The 24,933-nt window shown below is 37.1% G+C and overlaps 1 protein-coding gene across 4 annotated transcripts in view; it reads right to left on the bottom strand.

The window, feature by feature from the left end:
- Window positions 1–3,257: 3,257 nt before the first annotated feature.
- The window catches only part of MTUS1 (microtubule associated scaffold protein 1), a 111,010-nt gene continuing 89,334 nt past the window's right edge, over window positions 3,258–24,933 (bottom strand). For all 4 annotated transcript variants that reach the window (XM_081333118.1, XM_081333117.1, XM_081333115.1 and 1 more), the window contains 8 exons: window positions 21,390–21,456; window positions 11,612–11,826; window positions 10,682–10,787; window positions 10,394–10,467; window positions 9,952–10,047; window positions 7,861–7,977; window positions 6,709–6,806; window positions 3,258–5,349 (listed from right to left, as the gene is read on the bottom strand). In XM_081333118.1, coding sequence (XP_081189244.1) covers window positions 5,133–5,349; window positions 6,709–6,806; window positions 7,861–7,977; window positions 9,952–10,047; window positions 10,394–10,467; window positions 10,682–10,787; window positions 11,612–11,826; window positions 21,390–21,456 — 990 coding nt within the window. In that variant the 3' untranslated portion in view covers window positions 3,258–5,132. The remainder of the gene's footprint in view (window positions 5,350–6,708; window positions 6,807–7,860; window positions 7,978–9,951; window positions 10,048–10,393; window positions 10,468–10,681; window positions 10,788–11,611; window positions 11,827–21,389; window positions 21,457–24,933) is intronic.

Below are 24,933 nucleotides of genomic sequence, written 5' to 3' on the forward strand. Positions count from 1 at the left end.
AAAATGACAGAATGATCTCAGTTCGAATCCAAGGCAAACCATTCAATATCACAGTAGTCCAAGTCTATGCCCCAACCACCGGTGCTGAAGAGGATGAAATTGACCGGTTCTATGAAGCCCTACAGCACCTTATAGAACTAACGCCCAAAAATGATGTCCTTATCATCATGGGGGATTGGAATGCTAAAGTAGGAAGCCAAAAGATAACTGGAATAACAGGTAAGTTTGGCCTTGGAGTACAAAATGAAGCAGGGCACAGGCTGATAGAATTTTGTCAAGAGAATACGATGGTCATAGCAAACACTCTTTTCCAACAACCCAAGAGACGGCTTTACACATGGACATCACCAGACGGTCAACACAGAAATCAGATTGACTATATGCTCTGCAGCCAAAGGTGGAGAAGCTCTATACAGTTAGTAAAAACAAGACCAGGAGCTGACTGTGGCTCAGACCATGAGCTTCTTCTTGCAAAGTTTAGGCTTAAATTAAAGAAAGTAGGGAAAAGCGCTAGGCCAGTCAGGTATGAATTAAATCATATCCCTGTTGAATATACAGTAGAGGTAACAAATAGATTTAAGGAGTTAGATCTGATAGAGAGAGTGCCTGAAGAACTATGGACAGAGGTTCGCAACATTGTACAAGAGGTAGCAACCAAAACCATCCCAAAGAAAAAGAAATGCAAGAAAGCAAAATGGCTGTCTGAGGAAGCTTTGCAAATAGCTGAGAAAAGGAGGGAAGCGAAAGGCAAGGGAGAAAAAGAAAGATACGCCCAATTAAATGCAGAATTCCAAAGAATTGCTAGAAGAGATAAGAATGCCTTCTTAAATGAACAATGCAAAGAAATAGAAGAAAACAATAGAATAGGGAGGACCAGAGATCTTTTCAAGAAAATTGGAGAGATGAAAGGAACGTTTCATGCAAAAATGGGCATGATAAAGGACCAAAATGGCAGGGACCTAACAGAGGCAGAAGAGATTAAGAAGAGGTGGCAAAATTACACAGAAGAACTATACAAGAATGAGCTTAACATCCCTGACAATCACAATGAGGTGGTCACTGACCTAGAGCCAGACCTCCTAGAATGTGAAGTGGGCCTTAGAAAAGCTGAGCAACAACAAAGCTAGTGGAGGTGACAGTATTCCAGCTGAGCTATTCAAAATCTTAAAAGACGATGCAGTAAAAGTGCTACACTCAATTTGCCAGCAAATTTGGAAAACTCAACAGTGGCCACAGGATTGGAAAAGATCAGTTTACATTCCAATTCCAAAGAAAGGCAGTGCCAAAGAATGTTCAAATTATCGCACCATTGCACTCATTTCTCATGCTAGTAAAGTTATGCTTAAAATCCTGCAAGCTAGACTCCAGCAGTATGTGGATCGAGAACTACCAGATGTACAGGCAGGATTTCGAAGAGGCAGAGGAACTAGAGATTAAATTGCTAACATACGCTGGATCATGGAGAAAGCTAGAGAGTTCCAGAAAAACATCTACTTCTGCTTCATTGACTATGCTAAAGCCTTTGATTGTGTGGATCATAACAAACTGTGGCAAGTCCTTAAAGAGATGGGCATACCAGACCATCTTATTTGTCTCTTGAGAAACCTATATGCGGGCCAAGAAGCAACAGTGAGAACTGGACACGGAACCACTGATTGGTTCAAAATTGGGAAAGGAGTCCGGCAAGGATGTATACTGTCGCCTTGCCTATTTAACTTATATGCAGAGCACATCATGAGAAAGGCAGGGCTAGATGAATCAAAAGTTGGAATTAAGATTGCCGGAAGAAACATCAACAACCTAAGATATGCAGATGATACCACTCTAATGGCAGAAAGTGAAGAGGAACTAAAGAGCCTCTTGTTGCGAGTGAAGAAGGAGAGTGCAAAAGTTGGGTTGAAACTTAACATTAAGAAAACCAAGATCATGGCATCAGGCCCTCTCAATTCCTGGCAAATAGATGGGGAAGAAATGGAGGTAGTGACAGATTTTATTTTCCTGGGCTCCAAGATCACTGCAGATGGGGACTGTAGCCAAGAAATTAAAAGACGCTTGCTCCTCGGGAGGAAAGCCATGGCAAATCTAGACAGCACACTAAAAAGCAGAGACATCACCCTGTCAACAAAAGTGCGTATAGTCAAGGCTATGGTCTTCCCAGTTGCAATGTATGGCAGTGAAAGCTGGACCATAAGAAAGGCTGAGCGCCAAAGAATTGAGGCCTTTGAACTATGGTGCTGGAGAAGACTCCTGCGAGTCCCTTGGACTGCAAGGCGATCAAACCGGTCAGTCCTAGAGGAGATCAACCCTGACTGCTCTTTAGAAGGCCAGATCCTGAAGCTAAAACTCAAATACTTTGGCCACCTAATGAGAAGGAAGGACTCACTGGAGAAGAGCCTAATGCTGGGAAAGATCGAGGGCAATAGAAGAAGGGGACGACAGAGAATGAGGTGGCTGGATGGAGTCACTGAAGCAGTAGGCGTGAGCTTAAATGGACTCCAGAAGATGGTAGAGGACAGGAAAGCCTGGAGGAACGTTGTCCATAGGGTCGCGATGGGTCGGACACGACTTCGCAACTAACAACAACAACAACAACAATACATGATCTTCTACACCATGCCTGGTTCTTACTGGTCCTTGAAGACCTAGTTCTCAGAGACAAGATTAGATACATGAAACCAATGCTAGAATCCAAATAATTGGGAGGAGGGATGGTTGCAAGATGCCCTTCATTATCATGTATTTTGTATGCCTATATTTCCTCTGTATACATAACAAGGGATCAGATGAACCTGTAGAGAAGTTGCAATTCTACTGAAACTTTTCTAATTCTTCAATGTCTTAATCAGTTTATGCATTGCTCTGGTAGTTAACCTATAACTTAATTAAAATGCAAATTGAAATACAGCAAAAAATCTCCACTGTGAAAATATATTATAAAACTTGATGTTCTTCTCCCTAGTCTGAGAATCTTGGAAGATATATCAACATATATCTTGCGTGGAAGATAGTTTTTCATTACACCAGAGAAATCAACTGCATAATGTCTGCTAAATTAAACCATTTTTTCAAGAGATTTCTGAAATCTGAAAATTACTGTTTTGATGTCTGCAAATCTAAGCTCAGTCTAAACAGAAACCAATTCTGTTTAAATGACTCACAACTTGGAAGGAAGGCTTGTCATGTACACAACATACGTTAGCATTTATATTACTTTGGCTTCAGAGATTTGCTTACACTTAAAAAGGCAAGAGTTTTAAAGCAGTAAAAAAATTTATTTTAATTTTCGACACTCAATACATGTGATCAATACATGTGACCTTACCAAAGAAATAAGATTGCTCCAAGACATTTCTAACCAAATTTCAGCCTACAGCAAATGGTTATACAAATCAATCTCTGGACAACAGATTATTTCGAAGTGCTAGCATCTCTAGCTACAACAGCATGTACTGTTCCTTAAATGGCTTTGGGCAAGTAAAATATTCCATATACAATGCAGAATTAAAATATTTTATCCTTGAATTTTCCATATTACCAAGTAGAATATGTTTTCATAATTACAGAATTACTAAAATCTTTCCCCCTTTAAACCAGCATTTTGCTTTCTAAACAAATATCTAATTTGACATTTTGTTCTCCAGGTTTACAGATGATTATTCAAGGTCCCTTTCTTTAATTTTATGAAAGGGACAAAGGATATCTCTGAAAGATCATTGCCAACCTTAGACTAACAATTACTAAATAACAAAGAACTATCAGTTCATTGTTGGGTCGTATTAATAACAAACCAAACCATAGGACTTAAAACTTCCACCTATACCAGAAAGCAGAGACAATTTTTAACTGTATTAGAGCTCATTTCTACAAATAAGAGATTTTAAAACTCACAAAAATAAAAACTGAACAGGTAATTTACAAGAGCAGACATGCACTATGCTGTTTTAAAATTTGCAATGCAGAATTAAATGCTACCCAAGAGATAAGTATCTTTCTATTACGAAACAATCAGATTTTATTGAATTCAAGAAGGTCAAAGAAAACCTATCAAATGAAACAGAGGGTAATGAATTCTGCAGCCAACGGGAAAATGTTAATAAATCTGTTACTGATGAATGTAGTGAACAGATTTGTTCCCTATAGCATTTACCAATTAAAGTACACATTGATAAATTATCAGTTCAGGATATTACAAAGCAACATAGTACATTTCTATAGCCTCTTGCTCCTTTTAAAATAAACACATCTACACTTTTTTCTCCTGTGCTCTGAAGCACTTCTATTTTGAGTCGGATAAGATCCTGTAGCTACTGATACTCTAAGGGGACTGTATGTTTGAATTTTCTACTATGCTGATGTGTGTTCTTTGTAAAGGCTAAATAATATAGCTAGAGAAAAACAATTTAATTCTGACATGTATGTGGAGAAGATGAAAAATAATATTTTGGACAATGTAATTATGCCTGGAAAGGAAACGATCAGACTCATTATGTTCCACAATGAAACAAGTAGACAACCAAACAGAAACAGTATCTCCTTTCAATCATTTACTAAACTGAAGTACAGAGATAACAGAGAACATATAGTACATGTGGCAGTTTTTCTTTAGTCCCGAGGGGAAAAAACTTTGATAAAACATGCATAATGAGAATATTTTATTCATGAAGAACATGACCCTATTTTCTTCTGTGTTTGTCCTCCATCATATACATGGCAAAGGCGGCATGCTGCATCTAAGTCATTTATGCACACCCACAGTCTCAAGAACATATCTATGAGTATTAAAGGTTGCAATCATTTATTTATAAGCCCCTGAGCAATTTTTCCCTAGAGTTAGGTGAAAAAGGCAAAAGTGAACAAGACATTTCTTGTTCTTTAAGTGCTTTGTGCAACAACATTTGGAGAAGTTATTTCTGAAGTCCTTTTTCTTTAACAAGGAGGAGCATAGTTGGATCTCCTGTTCCTGAACCTTGAACATGTTATAGATATTTCTCAATGCAGTTCATCCCAGTTGTATTTCAGACACAGTGAAGCCCATCTGCATTTTTATAGCTTTTTGCTCTCTTAATCCATGTTTTCAGTTCTGCAGTGTGTGAAGGAAATGCTTGAAGGGAGAGTGTCTCTTCACAGTGGTGTCATCTGGGTGACACAGTGGGGCTGGAGAAAGAGCTGGAATTTCTTGGGGACTGAAAGGCCATTGGTGGAGTACCAGGGGAGAGTTTTCTTGGGCTGCAAAGGTCCCCATTGTGCAGCTTCCACAAAAGTTCTTCATTTTCCATCGATAGGCGTTTATTTACCTTGGATTCTTTCTCCAAAGATTCTTGCAAAACTGCTTGCTCAGTGGAAAGTTGCCTGTTTGGTTTAAAAGGGAAATTATAAATGAGACCTTCTCAACTTCAAATATTTTTATTTATTTATTTATTTTATTAAACTTATATAGATTGGCCCTATTCTTCTTTTAGAACATTCACAAGCTATAAAGGATTCCACCCTTCCCTGGGTGGGTAGTGGTGGTTCTTTCAAAATCTATGAACTCTCCATTGAATTAGCAGTAGATTATCCCCCTTTCAAAATTACAAACTTGGACAAATGAAGGTTCAGTTCAGCACAATGAAATCCTCAACTTATTTCTCATTTTCTTCAATCTCATTGGTGCCCATCTATTAGAGGAAACTTATAATACTATTAGAGGAATAATTATTATTATTATTATTAATTTAATTTATATACCGCCCTTCTCCCGGAGGACTCAGGGCGGTGAACAGGGCAATACATAAAAACTAAATACAAAAATTAAAAACTGTTAAAACGTGATTAAACAATGCCCATAATAAATTAATACAGATTAAAAATTGAAGTATACAGTAACTGTAATAGGATTTTCTACTCAGATGCTTGTAGAACAACTAATTTTTCACAGGAAAAAAAAGCTGGTAAACTTTATCATACTCCACTCTCATTCCTCTTAGCTTAAAGTGATACTGTCATTTTCATGCTTAATATGGAAAGGGAGGTAAAACTGAGCAATTTTCTATACCCTCAAATGATAAGAGTATGAAACCTGGAGCCCCTGGAGTTGTAATAAATAAATGTACACACAAAATGTTTTTCTCCCAGATGCAAGAGATGACAGCAAGTAAACAAAGATATTGTTTGATTGTCCCCAGAGAACATTATTTCACTGTACTGGCCTTCAAAAGATGCTTCTACTTTTAGTAATATAGGCACAATCTATTGAATAATTCTGCCAGTTTGAAGCAAATGCATTTTTATGCAGTTGGTGCTACTCTTGTTTATTTGAATTTCAGTTCCACTTTATTATACTAGATTTAGAACACCTTGTATCATGGCTTTATCTGCATATATCTATCATATTAGGGTCAAATGCACACTTCCCCAAAGTGAGTTTTAGTGTGGCTGCCAGAGCATGACTGAATTATAATTTTTAAATGGGTCAGAGGATAAATATTATTAAGTATAACAGGAATCATTATATTTCTCTATTTAGTTAATTTAAATCACATTCAAGTTTATTTACTGCAACTATATTTATTCATCCTGGTCCTGTTCATTTTTTAATTACTATTCTTGACATGTCACTCAAAGTCCAAGGCAATTCTGGAGAAAGTCTGCATGCACCCTGTTCTAAATTCCCCCCATGAAGGATAGGAATCTAGAGATTGGCCAGCTAGAATTGAGCTTTTAAAATACCTGGAAAGTTCCATATGTTTGTCCATCCGAGCTTTTAATTCTTCATTCTCCTGCTGAAGTTTTCTCATTTTCTCTACCAGGGCAGTGTTGCTCTCCACCTTGGATAAAAATTCAAATTCCACATTGTTTTTTGGGTTTCACCAACATAAGGGAATATTTCTCTAATGCAGACATGTCAAATTTGCAACGTCGCGCAACATATTGGGACGGTATTGCCATTGCCGGTAATGAGGTGGGTGCAGCTTCTGGATAACGCATCTGGCCCACGGGCCGGCAGTTTGACAACCCTGCTCTAATGCATCAATGTTGCTAATCCTCTGAAGCATTTTTGCTAATTCCAATTAAAAAGTTATCCTGAATGTTTATTTATAAAGAGTAACCTAACAATGGGAAATAACTCTGTTGGTCTGTTGCTCTTGACAAAGTACACCACATATAGTTTTTAAACTGCTACAAAACAAATGTTTACAACAAAATCCAAAAGACTGAGAGTTTTCAAATGGATCGACAATGTCTATTAGAACAATGCAGGACACTTGTAGCATGATTCTTTAAGTACAAGTCATGAATGCAAAATAAAAATATGACTCCAATAGACTGAGAAATATTTTTGGCCTCAAGACAGAGTATTTTAAGCTCAAAAGTCAGCTATCAATGAAGATAATTCTTCTTTCTGATTAATAAACAATAATTCTTAGACCAAGTTAATTATCATTTTGTTCAAGTTGTATGAAAGCAAGAAATAATGTATATTACATATTTTAAACATTCAGACAACTGTGCTTTATCTTCATAATATTAAACAAGCAGTGCTTATATTCCAAAAAAGGTAAAGTGGATAGAAAATCACAGTTGGCCTCCAGGCATATTGTAGATTCATGGCTAATAATGAAATTGAACCAGCAACTTCAATTTTAGCTAGTCAGTCAACAGGCTTTACATGGGATCACAAGCTTGTGCTAAAAGCTTATCCTCTCTCAAGATTAATTTTCCTTCCTGAAATTAGTTACAGGCTAATTTATATGTATTTGTCCCATATTAGAGAACATTTTTGGTGCCTGTTCTCAATTTCATACTTCAGTGATTTAAATTTTTTTGCATTGTCAGCACAAAATGAGATTTTGGAGGCCAGCACTTCAATGCAAAACTTACCAGTTTTTCCATCTTCAACAGTTTGTTATCTTGCTGATGCAATTTCTCATTCTTGATCTCCAATACTGCTTTCAAACTTTCCAATTCTTGTTCCAGATACATAATCTGAGGATTTTTCTGAAAATTTATATACAGAGATGCTTAGGAAGGCCCCTCAAAACTGCCATGTGTTTTACATTAAATATATGATATATTGCAGTGGTGGCGAACCTTTTTGAGACCGAGTGCCCAAACTGTGACCCGAAACCCACTTATGCATCGCTGGGTGCCAGGGGTGTGGCCACCGAGTGGGCGATGCTCCAGCGACCCAATCCGGGCATCAGAGGCCTGCAAAATCAGCCATGGGGGGGGGGAGTGAAATCGTTCTGCAGCCCTAGATCTGGGCAGCAGAAGCATTTTGCAGGCCTCCGATGCCCGGATTGGGCTGCTGGAGCATCGTAAAATGATTGGCTGGGGGGGCCCAAGCAAAATCGCTCCGGAGGCTTAGCTAGACTTGTGCTGCAGCTGCCTCCACCATTCAGCTGGGATCCGCCCAGCTCTTGCAGCTGCTCCCTCTCAGTGCAGAGAGAAAGAGAGCAAGAGCGCAAGAGCACGTGGAGAGCGGGCAGGGCAGCTTGGCCCCACCTCCCTCTTGGGTGATGGCACACGTGCCCACAGGGACGGCTCTGCGTGCCACCTTTGGCATGCGTGCCATAGGTTCGCCACCCCTGATATATTGACTGGCTATGGATTTTCTTTGCTACACTTGGGGGCGAAGGGAAAAAATATAGACACTTGCAAACCACCATAGAACCCTTCATAAGCATCTACCTGGAATGGAGAAATTTATGAAAATTGTATTTGTATTGACTGCAAATATCCACGCACTGCCCAATTCCGAACAAACGTTACTTTTGTAACTCCACAGGGATTAAGCTATGCTGAGTGATATCTTTTATTAGGACCAACTCAAATGACACAACATGTTGTGCAGGCTTTCGAGTTACCCAGATATTTTACCAGATAAGAACTCAAAAGTTTACACATTCTTCTGCATCAGCATTTTAAAACTTATATTTTGGATTTTCTCCTATCATCCTCCAATCAAGATGGCTAAGATAGTGTTTTACCTATATGCAGATCATATTCAGAGGCTGAGGTATGCAGCATTGCATAAGGCAAAGATCTAAATGGAATTCATAACCATAAACGTGCTTCAAATGGAACGCCTTGGTTTTAGGGATTTTGCTGTCAACAGGAGAACTTAGCAGGAGTGATTGAGCAGTGTGCCCATATAACCACTGTGCATTATTCTATCAAATGTTGGAATGCCTTAAATTGTGTTTTTATTTTAGGCGGTAGAAGAGGGAGGACATAGCATCCTGTCTGAGTCTCATTAAAGAAGCCATATCTGTATCTAGGTTCATGAGGCTGCAATAGAAACATTGTCCTATGATTCTGCGTGCAAAATAAATACTTTGAATTCAGCTATGCATGTTTCGGTATACTTAACATTCATCCATTTGAAGTGACTCAGTGATATATAAATGGTATAAATGTTGTTCTTTCCTGAAAATGCTTTGCTTTGGCATTTGTGTTACTTGTCCTATTTATTGGGGGGAAAAATAGAACATTCCCCAATATTTTGGACAAAAAACATTTTTGTTGGATCAGGCACCTCCCAGCAGCTTTTGCAGAGAATGTTGAGAGACAAAACCTGAAGTAGACAGAATTAGGATTTCAGTGATATGGTGGTAGTGCTTCAATGGTCTTAAGGCAGGGGTGAGCAACTATGGCCCTTTATGACCTGTAGAATTCTGGGAGTTGGAAGTCCACAGATTGCACAGGGGCCATAGTTGCTCACCCCTGTTTTAAGGGATGAAACTGTACCTTAAGCTTCTGCAAACTTTGCATAGTTCCTCATTTCCCCCACTCCACCCAGCACAAAGTATAAGAAGTTTATAGTCTGTACTCTATGAAAGTATTAAATCAATTGCAGCTTCTGGGCCATGTTTTTGCACCCAGTCACAGGGTTTGAAAAGAGCCTGACACCAGTGAAAGATTTCTACATTTATAATATTTATAATATATACAATCCAATACCTTACTTACACAGTTTGTTTTTTCTTTGGCTATTCGTTTTTGTTCTTCCAACTTGAGCTTTTCATTTAAGCAATCATTTTCACTTTGTAATTCAGCTATTGTTTTCTGAAACATTAAATACAGTCCAATATAACAACTAAGCCTCTAACATAAAGCCAGGAATCATTTTAAAAAAAATACTATCAGAATAAAGTAAATTGGTAGAAGTCAGAAATAAATATGTGCTAAGATTCTTAATACTAAAAGCTGTGATAAAATCTGTTAATCCAACAGTATAAGCAATAAATATGTTTAATAAAAACTAAACTGCTGTACTATATTAATAATGGCCAAGTATAAATAAGGATTTTTAAAAGAGAAAAGTAAAGGTAACATTTTCAAATAGTGGAGGAGCATAATCTTGAAATAGTTCACAGAACTATGTATTAACAAACTTTAAAAAAATTCAGACCTCCAGTTCTTCTTGTTTCTCATGGAAAGTTTCTTCAAGTGACTTTCTTTCTAATTCATGGGCAGCCTTGAGTTCTGGAAAAAATTAGAAGTTTATTATTATGAGGAAGCTTCCCTAACATGCCTTTATTACAAATCACAGTAGCAAAAGATCAGGTTACATTTCAGTTAGAAATAGAAAAATCTTGTATCCGTAAAAAATAATAATCAGGCTTTTGAATGATTTTAGATCTCTTTCTAAATATAACATACTTAGTTACAATCATGGGAAAGAAATGAGACAATTTACCCGAACAAGAAGATTCATATTCCTTCTTCAACTCGTCTATCTTTTCTGCATGACTGGTTTCAAGTTCTAGCTTAAAATTTTCATGTGTTGTATTCAAGTTGTCAACCTAAAAAGTAACAATATTTATAAAATATTTAAAAAACAATATGTATAAAAATTTCACAATTCTTATTTGGGGACAAGAAATAACTTGATTTTCTTGAACCCTATATAAATGCAGCTTAAAAACAAATTACAAAGGCAAGTCAACCAACCAAAACTAAGCCATTGCTATGGCATTACCAGGGTTCTGCATTCCAGGAGACCAGTTCCCAGCCTCTCCAGATGCTTCAGAACATTCTCTTAAAGAGCACCTAATTAGGGAGGGAGCATCTTATCAATCCAGAGAGTCATTTTTGTGCAGTGTTAAGATACTAGGCTAGAAACCTAGTGCCTTCTAATCACACCTTAGGCACAAAGCCAGCTAGGTGAGTGTGGTTCAGTCACTCTTTCTCAGCCCTAGGAAGCAAGCAATGGCAAGCAACTTCCAAAAACCATGTCAAGAAAACTGCAAGAATTTCTCCAGCCAGTTTCCAGGAATCAACACTGACTCAAAAGAATGCATGCACGCAGACACACTAAGCAAACTAACTCTATAAGTGTTTCACAAGCCCGCAAAGCTCATAGGGCTTTGGCCTAACATGGGTTAATCATGGTTTGCAACATGAGGCCATTCCAGAAGGCTGCTACATTTCAATGAAGTTCTTTACTGCAAAATGAACAATAAAGTTGACTTTATGAATATTTACATATTTACACAGACACTTTTAAACTCCTTCATTGCCAGGGTTCCAGATGAATGCATTAATGTAGAAGCAAACCTTAATTAAATATTGCAACAATTAAGCATTATGCTAAGAAAATGCTCCATCCAACTCCAGCTCCACTAACCTGCTCCTGAAGTTGTGCTTTGTATTTTTCAGCTTCTTCTATGCAGATACTCTGAAGTTTTTCACACTCAGCTGTGTAGAACTGTTTCAGCCGCTCTTCTAATTCCAATACATCACTTTGGTGCTGTTGGTTCAGCTTCTGCACAAACCCTTCATAAGCTGCTTGCAATTCAGCTCGGTCCTTCTCCAATTTCTCACAGGCAGTGGTAGTAGTGACTTGATACGATAAATAACAATAATTTCTTCTTACAAACATATCTTTGCCTTCTTTTTTTTCAAAGAAAATACTCAACACAATAATTTCAAACAAGATTACCAGGGAAGAGAGGAACAGTATACCTTTAATTTACTGAGGGTTAATTATTTCCAGGTTTAATCCTAAGCCTACCTAGTTTAAAAGAGGATTGAATAGCAGCTAATAGAAATATCTTGCAGGAAAGTTGAAAAGCTACTGATAATCTTGGCTATATTACCAGTCATTTACAAGATTTACAGTTATGTACATCATCCCTCACTCTTTCCAAATACGTAGCATCTGTATCCAAAACAATACCGCTGATTCAAGACACGTCTCAAATACAGGTTTAACAAGGCAATAAGATTTTTTTCTAGCAAAATCTTTCTCAGTGCTATCAAGTTGCTTAAAATAGATTTCTCCCTAGAAAGGACACGGTCTACCTAAATGATGTTTTTGCCTTGTGGGATACATTTAATTTCTCAGGAGTTTCCAGTACTACTGATCTGAACTTGCTACTAATTCAAGCAGTGGTCCCAGAAACCAATGTTGGGGAATCCATCCATGTGGGATATTGCAAGTGTCCAATTCTTTGTCATATTCTTTCACACCTTTGCAAAACTGCTGGGAGAAATTACTAGGTCATGAAGCATAAAGATTTTTCAGTAGAAGTTCCTTACTTAGCAGAATTCTCCCTCCCCTACCCAAAAATATGCAGCCCTGCTATTCAAAACTATATGGAAGATTGTGTGCACTTCTGATCTATAACTTTGATCTCTGGTAATTATTCTACACTGGCAAAATTATATTTTAAACTGTTACATTGATAACACAGTCTTTTTGGACAAAATTCTTCAAACTTTTAAGTGGTTGATATGTTTTTATTATGCTTTTCCTTTAGTTCAGTTCTTGTGGATTGTTTCATTGCCTAGTTTTTGTGCTTTTCTGGGCAAAAATATGGTGCACATACAAACACACACACACATTCACTTTTATTGATAGGAATAAACATTTTAAAAGCTGTCTTGAGAGTTTCCAATTTGGTAGCCATAGAGCTCTAATAAATAAGAATGCTTTTTATAAATTTAATCCTGTTCCTCTGTCAAAGGACAATTAAGGAAAAGTCAACTAAATGAATGTGATGTTAACCTAATATGTTAACCTACTTTTTCTTTTTCCCAGGGGATGGACACAGGTGTTCCTGATAAGTATGAATCAATAAATTTCATCATCTAATCCTGGAAAATGATTATTGACTGGTTAATATATATAGAATTACTATATGCTCTCCCCAAATGAACAATGAATTTTCATTAGCACTGATGATGTTATCTAATTTAGGTAATGAAACGTTTGCAAGAATACAACCAAGCTCAAGAGAGCTCTTGAGACTCATTAATGAAGAATTTCTACAACTTACCATTTAACAAGCTATTGCTTGTACTTTACAGTTCTACTATAATTATATGTCAAGGAAAGTGACAAGTGATGGCACATGTAATTATTTTTAAAAAAGTGATGTGACCTCAAATACATCTGTGTCTTGAGGTAAGCCAACTCAGAAAGCAGACACAAGAAAAACTAAGATTCTACCTTAGAGGTTACTTATAAACAGTGCTTTTTTTGTAAAAGAAAAAGGTGCCGGAACTCACACATCATACAACCCGCCTTGCCTACCCTACAAGGTTCCATCCAAAAAAGGTGCCAGAACTCCGTTCTGAGCGTTCTATGAGAAAAAAAGCCCTGCTTATAAATCTTGACTCTTGACAACCTGATATCTTCATGTTTTCCAAGCAGTTTCTGCACATTTTCTTCAAGGCCTACATATTTGGAGGCAGGGATATCTGGTCTTCCTCAAATCTCTAGCTTTTAACTGTGGGATAAAACTTGAACTTTTGTTTTCAGCGTGACCTCAAAAGCTGAAATTATCAGCATGCATCAGCCAGATGTACTAAACAGGAACAATCTCACATAGAGCACCAAATAGTCTAGTGCTATAAGAAGCAGAAACAGAAAAACACCTGGAGGGCACTAGGCTGCCTGCACCTGATTATTGGATATTATCAAAAACATCTGGAAGGGTCCAACTTCCTGAAGAAGAAAGGAAGGACACATGAAACAATCTCGTCATTCTGGGATGCTTTCATACCTTTCCAAGATGAAATTTCATGCATATTAAAGAATAAGAAAATTATTTTAAAAATTGATTTAAAAAGAATCTGATGCAAAAAGCTAAAATATGCTTATTTATTTCAAAAGGCACTAATCCAGTCCTAAATAAGTCAGATTGTTTGCAGGCCAGAAAATTGAGTTGTGGAAATTATTTTGCCTCTTCACCAGGGAAACAGAAAATATTACTTGGCTTAATAACCAGTCATCATGGTTCCTATTTATCTGCTCCATTAAGGCCTCTACCATATGAAGGAGGATTAGGAAAGGGAGGGTTCCTTCTTTCATTTGCCATGGAAACTGAAAAAGAAAACATGACTATCACCTGCAGTTTGGACAGTTTGGACCTGTTTTTATTAGCTCCTCTAAACCAGAAAACAAATGGGAAAAAGAGAGGAAGAAGAACATGTATGGTGCTGGGTGACCTTTTGCTAGAGAAGGACGGACATCTGGCTTGGCAAAACAATTTCAGGACAGGACAAGTATTTGGGGAAAAAAGAAGTCAACAGAGGTTTTTGAATTCAAGAAACCATATACTAACTATAACTGATCTTAGTCAAGGACTTGATCATAGCATTTTGGGCCAATTATAAGTGCTGACATTTTCAAGGAGATTCCAAATAGAAAATACTATAGTACAGGGGTCCCCAACCCCCAGTCTGTGGACCAGTACCGGGCTGCGGCATGCCAGCAACTGGTCCACACAAGCAAGCAAAGCCCCATCCACAGAATGCAGGTAGCACACAAAACCACGCACCCTCTGGTCTGTGGAAAAACCTCTCTCCATGGAACCGGTCCCTGGTGCCCAAAAGGGTGGGGACCTCTGCTATAGTAGTCCTAATTCTAGGCAGCTCATAGCTCTCTGTCAGTCTAGCGAAGTAATCCTGACAACCAGGTGTACTACATCTATTGTTATTGTAAGGTTACCTTAACAAAATCTTGGAAGACTGAAAATTTTTCTCCCCTCCTTTCCTTTTATGCTCTGGAAAAATAAGGAGCATTTCTTCTGAAACATTTCCCACATATTTTCTACCCCTCTTCTGTGAGCTGAGATACTTTTTGCAGGCCAGCTGTCCTGTCTGTGGCTCTCCCTCCTGCCTCCCAACATCATTCCCAATATCATTATACTAAGTGTAAGTGCATTACTCTTTCACAGGAAAGCCCTCCTTGTTAGCCCTGGCCTTCCACATAGACATCTTAAACCCACTAATATACAGCAACTTGAATCTTCTGCAGGAATATAATCCCCCCTCATCTCTGTTGAATCCTTATTTCCTACTTTATTGTTCTCTAATTTATCTAAATCCATTTGTTTGTTTTCTCTTTGTCTGTTATTGACATCAAAAACTAATTGAGCATGTGAATATTTTCTTTGGATTCCTATGGAAAAACTGTATTAGATACCACCAGCACCCTGGTATCACAAAGCAGTAGGCAACTCCACATAGCATAGGGTTATACAGGGTTTTTTTCCTCATAGAACGCTCAGAACGGCAAAAAAAAAAAGCTCCCTAGCAATCTTGGCTCTTTTTTATGACTCATGGACTTCAACTCCCAGAAATCTTGAGCCAGCCACGCTGAGGGGAAAGAGAGAGGTTCCCATGCTGAGCCATGCTGGCTCAGGAATTCTGGGAGTTGAAGTCCTTGAGTCATAAAAGAGCCAAGGTTGCCTACTCTGCCCTAGAGGAGGACATTAAAATTATTTACAAGGTTACTTCTTTAGGAACTAAACTTTTAGAATCTAAAACAGCTAATTCAAAAAATCCAACAGGAAAGAACCTCACATTTTTCATCTGCTTCTGTCTTTTGGAAGGTAAAATTAGATAACAAAACGATCTATTTCCTATGTTAACAATCTCTGCAAAGAAATCAGTAAAGGTAACAGGAAAGAAATGAGAAACATTTTTCTCAATGTAATATGTCTAATTTAGCTGATGCTAGAAAAAAAATAGTATCTTTTGTACACTCTTGAAAACTATTTTGAATCTATAACCATCTATTACAACTAAACCATTTTAAATTAATCAATTCTTAAGAATAAAATATTCTTAATTTGGAGTTTACTTTTACTGTTTGGACTCTTGTGTGTTTTGAAAAATAGATTATTTAGAATCTAGTTATGTTGCACTTCAGTCTTTAAATAATTAACCTAGTATATACATAACAATATATGATGTTTTCCATGGTGAGCTTAACATCAATAACATTTATTAAAAAGGCTAAAATAATTTCTGGTGGTATTATCTGTACATTAAAATTTTGTTTAGTCACAATCTTTCACTTTTCACATTCTGGACAAGCAGTGGTCATATATTCTAGCAAAAGATGTTACATACAGTATGTGCATAAGTGTAGTCAGTAGCATATGCCTTTTTAAAAATATCAAACATGCAAAGAAACAAAACTAAGTCCAAAATATCTGTATTACATCCAGAAATGCTAACTTTGCAACCAATATTTCTCATTCATAACTATGGCACCCTAAGGATACCTGCATACATGCAAATACTTCTCTGGGATCAGTAACACAGCAGGGATTTTTTCCTTCCAGTAACAGATTGCTGGGAAATACCAAACATGGCCTTGAGAATTCCAATGTTTGTTACAAATTTTTCTGGATGTGGTTGGAAAGAGGCTCTTTGGCGCCGGAGACCACTGCCACAAGGAACACAGCTCTGGGTTGGGGTTTGCAGCAGCTCCGGGTGGGGGCTCAGCACGGGCCGCGGCGTGGCAACTGCGGGGAGGGGAATCCCCATGGCGGCTGTGGGGAGGGGAATCCCCGTGGCCTGTGGCTCCGAGCCGCAGGGGCGGGGATGCAAAGGACGAGCGGTGATGCCGTAGCAAGACATCGGCATTGCTCCCAGTGACAGCACCTCTGAGTTCCAGCACTTTTTTTTAAAGAAAAAAAAAGCACTGGGATTATATATCATAACCCCAAAGCCTGATACACATCTTAACACAAAATCAGATTCTTCCAGTATCACTTTCTCCAAATGTTCCTTTAAAAATGACTAAGTTTTTGTTATTGGTTCCAAAATCTCCATGCAGAGATGGATTGACACGAGGGAAGGAAACAAATTAAAGGAAAGTCTGGATGCTTTTTCTATAGTGTTGGTGCCCACCAGACGCGGGGTGATCCTTGGTAGTTTGAACCTTCAGCTAACCTGCTTTGTCAGTTGGGAAAAGAAAGTAGCAGGAGCAGTGGCAGGTTCAAGACAGCTCACCAGAACATTATCCAGGGTACCGAAAAAGCAGCTGTTCTTCTCCAAATAAAGCCAGAAAGAAGTTCAACTTTGCATGCACAGACCTGATATCTCACATGTAGAATTGTCCAGCTGCTACAAAAATCCCCACACAATTTAAGCCATTTAAACAAAAAGGGATTGTTTGCAAAAATTTTAGAATTCATTAGCAGAAAAAATACTATATATGTTGTGGATTTTTTTAAAAAAACACACACCCTAAGGTCTCAAAAAGGGAGAAAAAATCATTCAAAATTGCTAATAAAAAATCTACAAAAAACATTCATGATCACAATGCCATGCTTTGACAAAATTGTTCTCCTAAGGCAAAGTAAGCACCATTAAGTCAATACACTGATTAAGTGAAGGATAAAAATCTAATGTGTTTTAAGTAATTTCACACTGCAACTTGTTTCCTTTATGAAATAAATCAAACCTATCCAAAGATGTTCATAAAATAAAATATATTTGTTTTATGATGATGTCCTGGAATTTTTTAATAAAATGATCACTATGTCAAGATAAAATGTGTAATTATTTCAGGTGTTCAGACATTCAATTAGCCAGTATTACAGGCAATAAAAACAGTCTTTTTTGTACCTACTGCAATGGCATCTTGAAGCATAGAGTTTTATTTTTATTCTTTTAATTTAGCTGAAAGGGTTTTTTTTAAAAAAATAATAATATGGGCACTAACAGTAATGAGAAATGAAAATTTCAGTCCAAATCTTCCTGTTACATTTTGAAAATGCTGTTCCCATCCTCAAATGCTCCAATTCTATTCATTTTATTTTGTCAACTCAAAAGGGAAAAAAAGCTTGTTCTTACTCCTTCACTATACCTGAGACAGATTGGTTAATACAGATTGGTAGACTGTTAGATTGGTCTGGAAGAGACATCTGCTTTCAAAAAATTACATGTAATCCTCAGCTTACAACAGTTCACTTAGTGACCTGTTTGAAGTTACAATAGCACTGAAAAAAAAGACTTATAACCATTTTTCACACTTAAAACCATTGCAGCAGCCCAATGTCATGTGATCAAAATTCAGACACTTGGCAACTGACTCATATTTATGATGATTGCAGAATCCCGGCATCATGCGACCTTCTGACAAGCAAAGTCAATGGGGAAGCCAGATTCACTTATAGAGTTTTATTTTTATTCTTTTAATTTAGCTGAAAGGGTTTTTTTTAAAAAAAAATAATAATATGGGCACTAACAGTAATGAGAAATCACCATCTTACCATGTTAAGTGATTCACTTAACAACTGTTGCAAGAAAAGTCGTAAAATGGGGCAAAATTCAGTTAACTATCTCACTAGCTACAGAAACTTTGGGCTCAATCGTGGTTGCAAATCGAGGGCTATCTGTACATTGACTAAAAGAATATTTTTTATTTCCAATACTGACATAACTTCTTTTAATTTCTAAGACAAATGAATGGCCAGAACAAATTGTATTTGTAAAGTTTAAGATGGAGATACATTTTCAAATATTTGCATCATGCTACAACTTCAACGAGATCTTACTCTCATAAAGCTCGTTTAGCTATTTCTATCATCAGCAAATTGCAGAGCACATATGCAATCACATCCAGTTGAAGCTTTTTGCCTCAGTCTTGGTATTCCAATTGTATAAGAACAGAGAAGAAATAGCTCTACCATGTAAACAGTTCTACCATGTGGACCAATTTCTCATAACACTAGAATTAGCTATTTAAAATTTCATGGTATTCCACTGTTTCCCAGGTTTCAAAATTGATTTTTATGGTCATTTGACTGCAGTTGACCCATAAAGCTTTGAAACATTATTCTAGCATATTTTCAGATAAACACCAGAACGTAAATTAGGGACCATTTACCTCACAAAAAAGCACACATAACAGAACCTGTTCTAGTATACAAAACTAGGCTTGTAGACTAGATTGGAACACATATACAAGTTTTAAAATTTATTTTCAAACATATATGCATTTTTATATTTATTTTTAGGAAAGTCTTTATAGACTTTTAAGAAGGCACCTAAGCTTTAGCTATTTCTTTTGGGGGTCAGACATCAATTGAGTCCCCAATTGATGAATATTTCACTCTAATAGCCATCCTTCAGTTTTAATATACTTTAATGAAATATGTTTTTAAATTGATTATGGGTTCATTTTTGTATGCCACCTAGAATCACATGATTTGAGTTGAGCAGCCATATAAATGCCTGAATGAATACATAAATAAAATGGACTGTCACAATCAATTACTTTCGCTTCACTGAAATAGGTGCTATGATGTTATCCACAATAAGATCTTTTCAGGTGATCACAAGCCATTTCAATTTTCATTCACAGGTGAGATTCACAAGTTAAAAAAAAGCCCTTTTCCTTCCATCAGCCTGGACTTTCCATACTTCATGTAAACATAACACCTCATCTAAGGTGACACACAGAGTTACACTTTGCTTAAAAAAAGTTGCCATCCATGCCTAATGCTTAATCCATTGATCAAAACTGAACAATGTTTGTTGCTCAACATCCTTATATTATCAATGGACAAGAGTATAGGAGAAGGAAAAAAATGACCTCGAGGATCCAACAGAAACACACAATACTCTGTTGGTACAAAGTGAAACAGTAAAAAACCATGTTTAGCTAACAAAGTCAACATTCAATTCTCCCATGTATATAATTGTATTACTACCACTTGAAAAATAATCCCCTTAAAAATGTTATGCCTATGCATGATTAACATAAACATCTCTTTCAGTATATTAAGGCAGAAGAAAGCTTCTTTATCTCATCTATTGTATGCTTTTAGTAAGAGTAAGCTTTCAGTGCCAATAATTGATAATGTATGAATCACCTTAGATATGCTAAGGTACAGTAACATTTCTTGAATCTGTCACTCTCCAGATTTCATGCTATCTGCAAATAGGTTCAGCCATATGTCCACAAAGGTTGGAATTGTAGTCCATGTGCAATGAGACATCAAGTTAGAGAAGGTCATATGAACAATGGTGAAAAATATAACCACTGCTTAAAATTGCCCTGAAGTTACTTGTCATTTGTTTCATAATAAAATATCTGAAATGACAAGGGACTTATAATCACATTTCACAGATTAAATGTCAATCAACTTATAGAGCAAATTGCTTAAGTGTTTCACATATGTTATCTCATTGCCCCATTCTATTAATCCATCAAATAGGTCAGTCTTAGTTTTGTGTTAAAAAAAATGGCTGAAATTAAGTGTCAGCAACCTGCCTTAGGCCAGCTAACAAGGACAGAGGTAAGATATAAAGCAAAACCAATTTTATTCTCTTACCCATAATGTTACAACAGGAGTCTTCAAACTTGGCCCTTTTATGACTTGTGGACTTCAACTCCTCAGGCACTCTGGCTGAGGAATTCTGGGAGTTGAAGTCCACAAATCATAAAAGGGCCAAGTTTGAAGACCCCTGTGTTACAATCACCTTATGACCTAACATTAAATATACTAAAGCTGTTTATTAAGATAAAATGCTCCTCTGGTGCATTTAAAGTAGATCTCATCTGCCTTGAAGCAGTTAATCCATTTAGTTTAAGTGATGTTTTCTTAGTTTGTCGTTAATTTCACTGCGAACAGGCTAAGAGTGATACACCACTGTGAATAAAATACAGCACATTACCATTGTTTCCTCATTGTCAAAAGGGAAAATAATGCCTGTTATACCATTTAAACTATGGATGTTCAACTTTGGCAACTTTAAAACTTGTGAAGTTCAACTCCAGAATTCCCCAGCTGATGGGGGAATTCTGGAGTTGAAGTCCACAAGTTTTAAAGTTACCAAAGTTGGACACCCCCCCTGATTTAAACCAACAAAAGGAAAAACATGCATTTTCACAGCCTATCTCATCATCCACTTTCCCCACAGTGGACGTTTGGACCATCAGAGACATTTTTTGGAAGCCAGATGACCTCAGGGTCAAGGAATCAAGAATCTGGAAAAATGAAGACCACAAAGATCTGAACAGAATGAAGTGGGAGTCAGTGGAAGGGGAGGTCTGAATATGCTGAGTCAATTCTATGACTTGTTCTGGCCCTGCTTTGCTGCTCCATTTATCACTTTAAAAAGGAGGGTGGATAGCATTGATTAATACTTACTCAGATCTCCACGGAGGTTGAGAAGTTCTAGTGATAACTCTTTACGTTGGGAAAGCACTTCTTCTCTCTGTGGAAAAAACACAGCAGAGATACATATAATGTTATTGGGGGGGGAAATACTTTTTAGTAGTTATATTTGTGGGCTATGTGCTAAATGACAGGAGCTTGGGAGGTGGGGAGATGCCAAGGTATGAATCATCCAGGATAACAGCTTTTTTAACACAGGAAAAACACAGAAGTTCTGAGATAAGGAAGCAGATGTGTTTAAATAAGGTTTTCATCTCTTGTTAAGTACTTTAAAGTCAGCAAGACCTTAGTTTTCAGATTAAGGGTGGACACTCTTAGGATTAAATTAACATCTTCTAACTATATTCAACAAACTTGTAGGACCTCTTATTCATAACTTTGAGGGCCACACAGGAGTGACAAAGTTCAAAGTACTTAATAACAAAGATAACTAGAACCCAAGTCTTCTATAGATTACAAAGCCAGTTACAAAATTTAGAAGCAACACAGTGTGTGTCACAGTTTCAGTCAAAACATTCTCTTAATCAGGATTGTTCTTTTCTTAACGCTAAAGTTGGTGCACTTTAAACATCTCAAAAGAATCCAGGTCCTTTTCTGCCTTTTTCCAACTACTGAACAAGTTACAGGACACAGCTCACCCTGGAGTTCAATTAGACAATAACCAAGCAGCCCCCTCTCCCTCACACCCCCCCCCCCCCGCCAGAATCTATAAGGTGCAATGAACCCTCTGCCTCCTTCATGCAATCACTGCTTGGAGAGCTCAACATTGCAGAGATATCAAAATCCAGGCTTCCTGCTGCGAGAAGCATTTCACCTTGCTTGCAGCAAACCACTGCTGAAAACTCCTTGACATTATTCCAGAAGAACATTACAGAACAAATACTAATTACCTTTTTTGCAGCACATGGAAAATACAAGCACACTTTGCTGCTAGAGCAGCCCATTGTACAGCTTCGGTCCCCAGCTTGTATTCTGTCCCCAGCATATGCAGGCAGGAGTGTACAGGTGGCAAGCAGTACCACAAAGCAAACTGGTTGGGCCACATTTAACTCACAGCCAAGTCGCACTCCATTGGCCACTGCCTGAGCTCGACTTCATCATGCTTTGCAGTTTACCGTAGTTCTTCTACTGGTCTCTCCGAATACAGAGAGACACTCACTGCAGCCTCTGCACTTGGCACAAGCAGCTAGTGATTACTTAAAGCTACAGCTCTTTTGTTTCTGAAAAATGAGAGCCAGACATTACTAAGATCGATTGCCACTTACTCAAATATCAGTTGGTATGATGCCTGGGGGGAACGGGATCAGGGGAAGAAAGGAGGGGGAGAAAACATTCTCCTGACCATCTCTATGGATAATGGGTTTTATTTTTAGCCGTTCTGAATTAGTTATTCTAGGCTTTTACTCTTAATTTATTAGACAGGCTGGTGGGGAAATGAGATGATGTGAGCTGAAAGAGGGGAAAAAAGAAAGGAACTTTGCCAAAATTTGCTTTATGTTTGTTATGCAGCTCTGTTGAGTATACAGCAGCAAATGAAAGAGATATTAATCCTTTCAGGAGCTTCTCATTGGGATGGTGGGAGTGAAAAGAGCAATGTGAAGAGACACAGGGATACTTCTATTCATATTTTAACCTCATTTCGCCGGGACCTGAAAACTTGGCTCTTTGATCTGTTTGGTCCAGACTGTGGGGTTGTTAATTTAACTGGGTTTTAGATTTACTCTTGGGGCTTGAATTTAATTTAATTGTTTTAATTGATTTTAATTTTTGTATTTCATGGTTTTAACTGCCCTGTAAACCGCCCTGAGTCCTACGGGAATAGGGCGGTATACAAATTCAATAAAATAAATAAATAAATAAATAAATAAATAAATAATAAATAAATAAACCTCATTTCCATACCGGCGTAGACACTCTTGGCTCTAGGTTGTGTGATTTAGTGGTTAAGGCATCAGACTAAAAAACAAGAGACTGTGAGTTCTAGTGCTACCCTAGGCATGAAGCCAGTTGGGTGACCTTAGGCCAGTCATTCACTCTCAGCCCTAGGAAGGAGGCAAGGACAAACCACCTCTGAAAATGTTGCCAGGAAAACTGAAGAGGCCTGTCCTGGCAGACTCAAAGGCAAATAATAATAATAATAATAATAATAATAATAATAATAATAATAATAATAATAATAATAATAATAATAATAATAATAATAATAATAATAATAATAATAATAATAATAATAATAATAATAATAATTTATTTATTTATTTATTTATTTAAAAAGGTGATAACCTTGAGTTGATCTCATGAGGTATCTAATCAGGAGTCAAATCTAGCCTTGCATTTATTGCTTAGATTAATATATGAATTTGGTCACCAAGAATCTTTTTCCTTCTCTAATATGGTGACTTAATTCAAAATCAGGATTTATATTGCATCAGTATTTATTCTGCATACTTAATCAGTATATTGCAAAGCATGGGAGCTCCTGCAATCATATTAGGGCTATTAATAGAGTGGGCTCTTATTGGCTCTGAATTGTTTGAATAGGTTGTCCAGATCACACATAATCCATGAACAATTATGCTATATAAGGTAGTTAGTCTTGGAGGTTCCATAAAACTTCCTGTTATTTGGCAAATAAGTCAGTCCTCCCTGCTTCTATTCCAGAGAAATATATAGGCAACATTAAAACAAGAATATTAATGACTTATTTACATAGACTAAAATGCACAGAGGATTGTATGCATATTCTAAATTCTATATATCTTAATTTTATTAATAGTCTAAATTTGTAAGTATTGAGTGTACAAGAAAATAAGGTAGTTCAGTTCAAGACACAGGAATTACTTTGCAAATAGACAAAAGAGAAAGCCCCACCTTGTGAACATATTTGTTATTTCTGAAATATTTATTCAATGCAAATTAGTTTAAACTCACAATAAGAGAAATCCATTATCTGATAACTGATTAGTTTGCCAGGAGCTCCTATCAATTCTAGGTAAAAGCAACAATTCTCATTGTTTAGGAACAGAGTTCCATTTCTTAGGCCAAGAAGAATTTATGTTAAAATAGAGGACCATCTGTTTAGAAGGCCAACGTGAGATAACGAAAATCATTGAACCAAATACTAGATATTTGACCAAAAAAACTCCGAGTGACTCAAAGAAACCAACACAGAATCAAACCTATCAGTAGCTATTGGATGGATCATCTGAACAGCAACCAAATCTAATAACTGGTCTTATTTTGCATTTGTCCCAGAGTCATGTGATTGCCAGTTGTGACTTTCCCAGTTGGCTTCTGACAAGCAAAGTCAGTGGGGGAAGCCAAATTTAATGACTGCATGATTCACTTAACAGCCACAGTGATTTGCTTTAGAATCATGACAAAATGGTGGTAAAATTGGGTGTCACTTGCTTATCAAATGCCTTGCTTAGCAAGGGAAATTCTGGTCCCAATTGTGATTGTACATCAACTACTACCTGTATGTATTTCAGCTGGAATCTCATAGCTATCCCTGTGC

Source organism: Vipera berus (genome assembly GCF_964194415.1).
Source record: "Vipera berus genome assembly, chromosome: 7".
NCBI lineage: Eukaryota > Metazoa > Chordata > Lepidosauria > Squamata > Viperidae > Vipera > Vipera berus.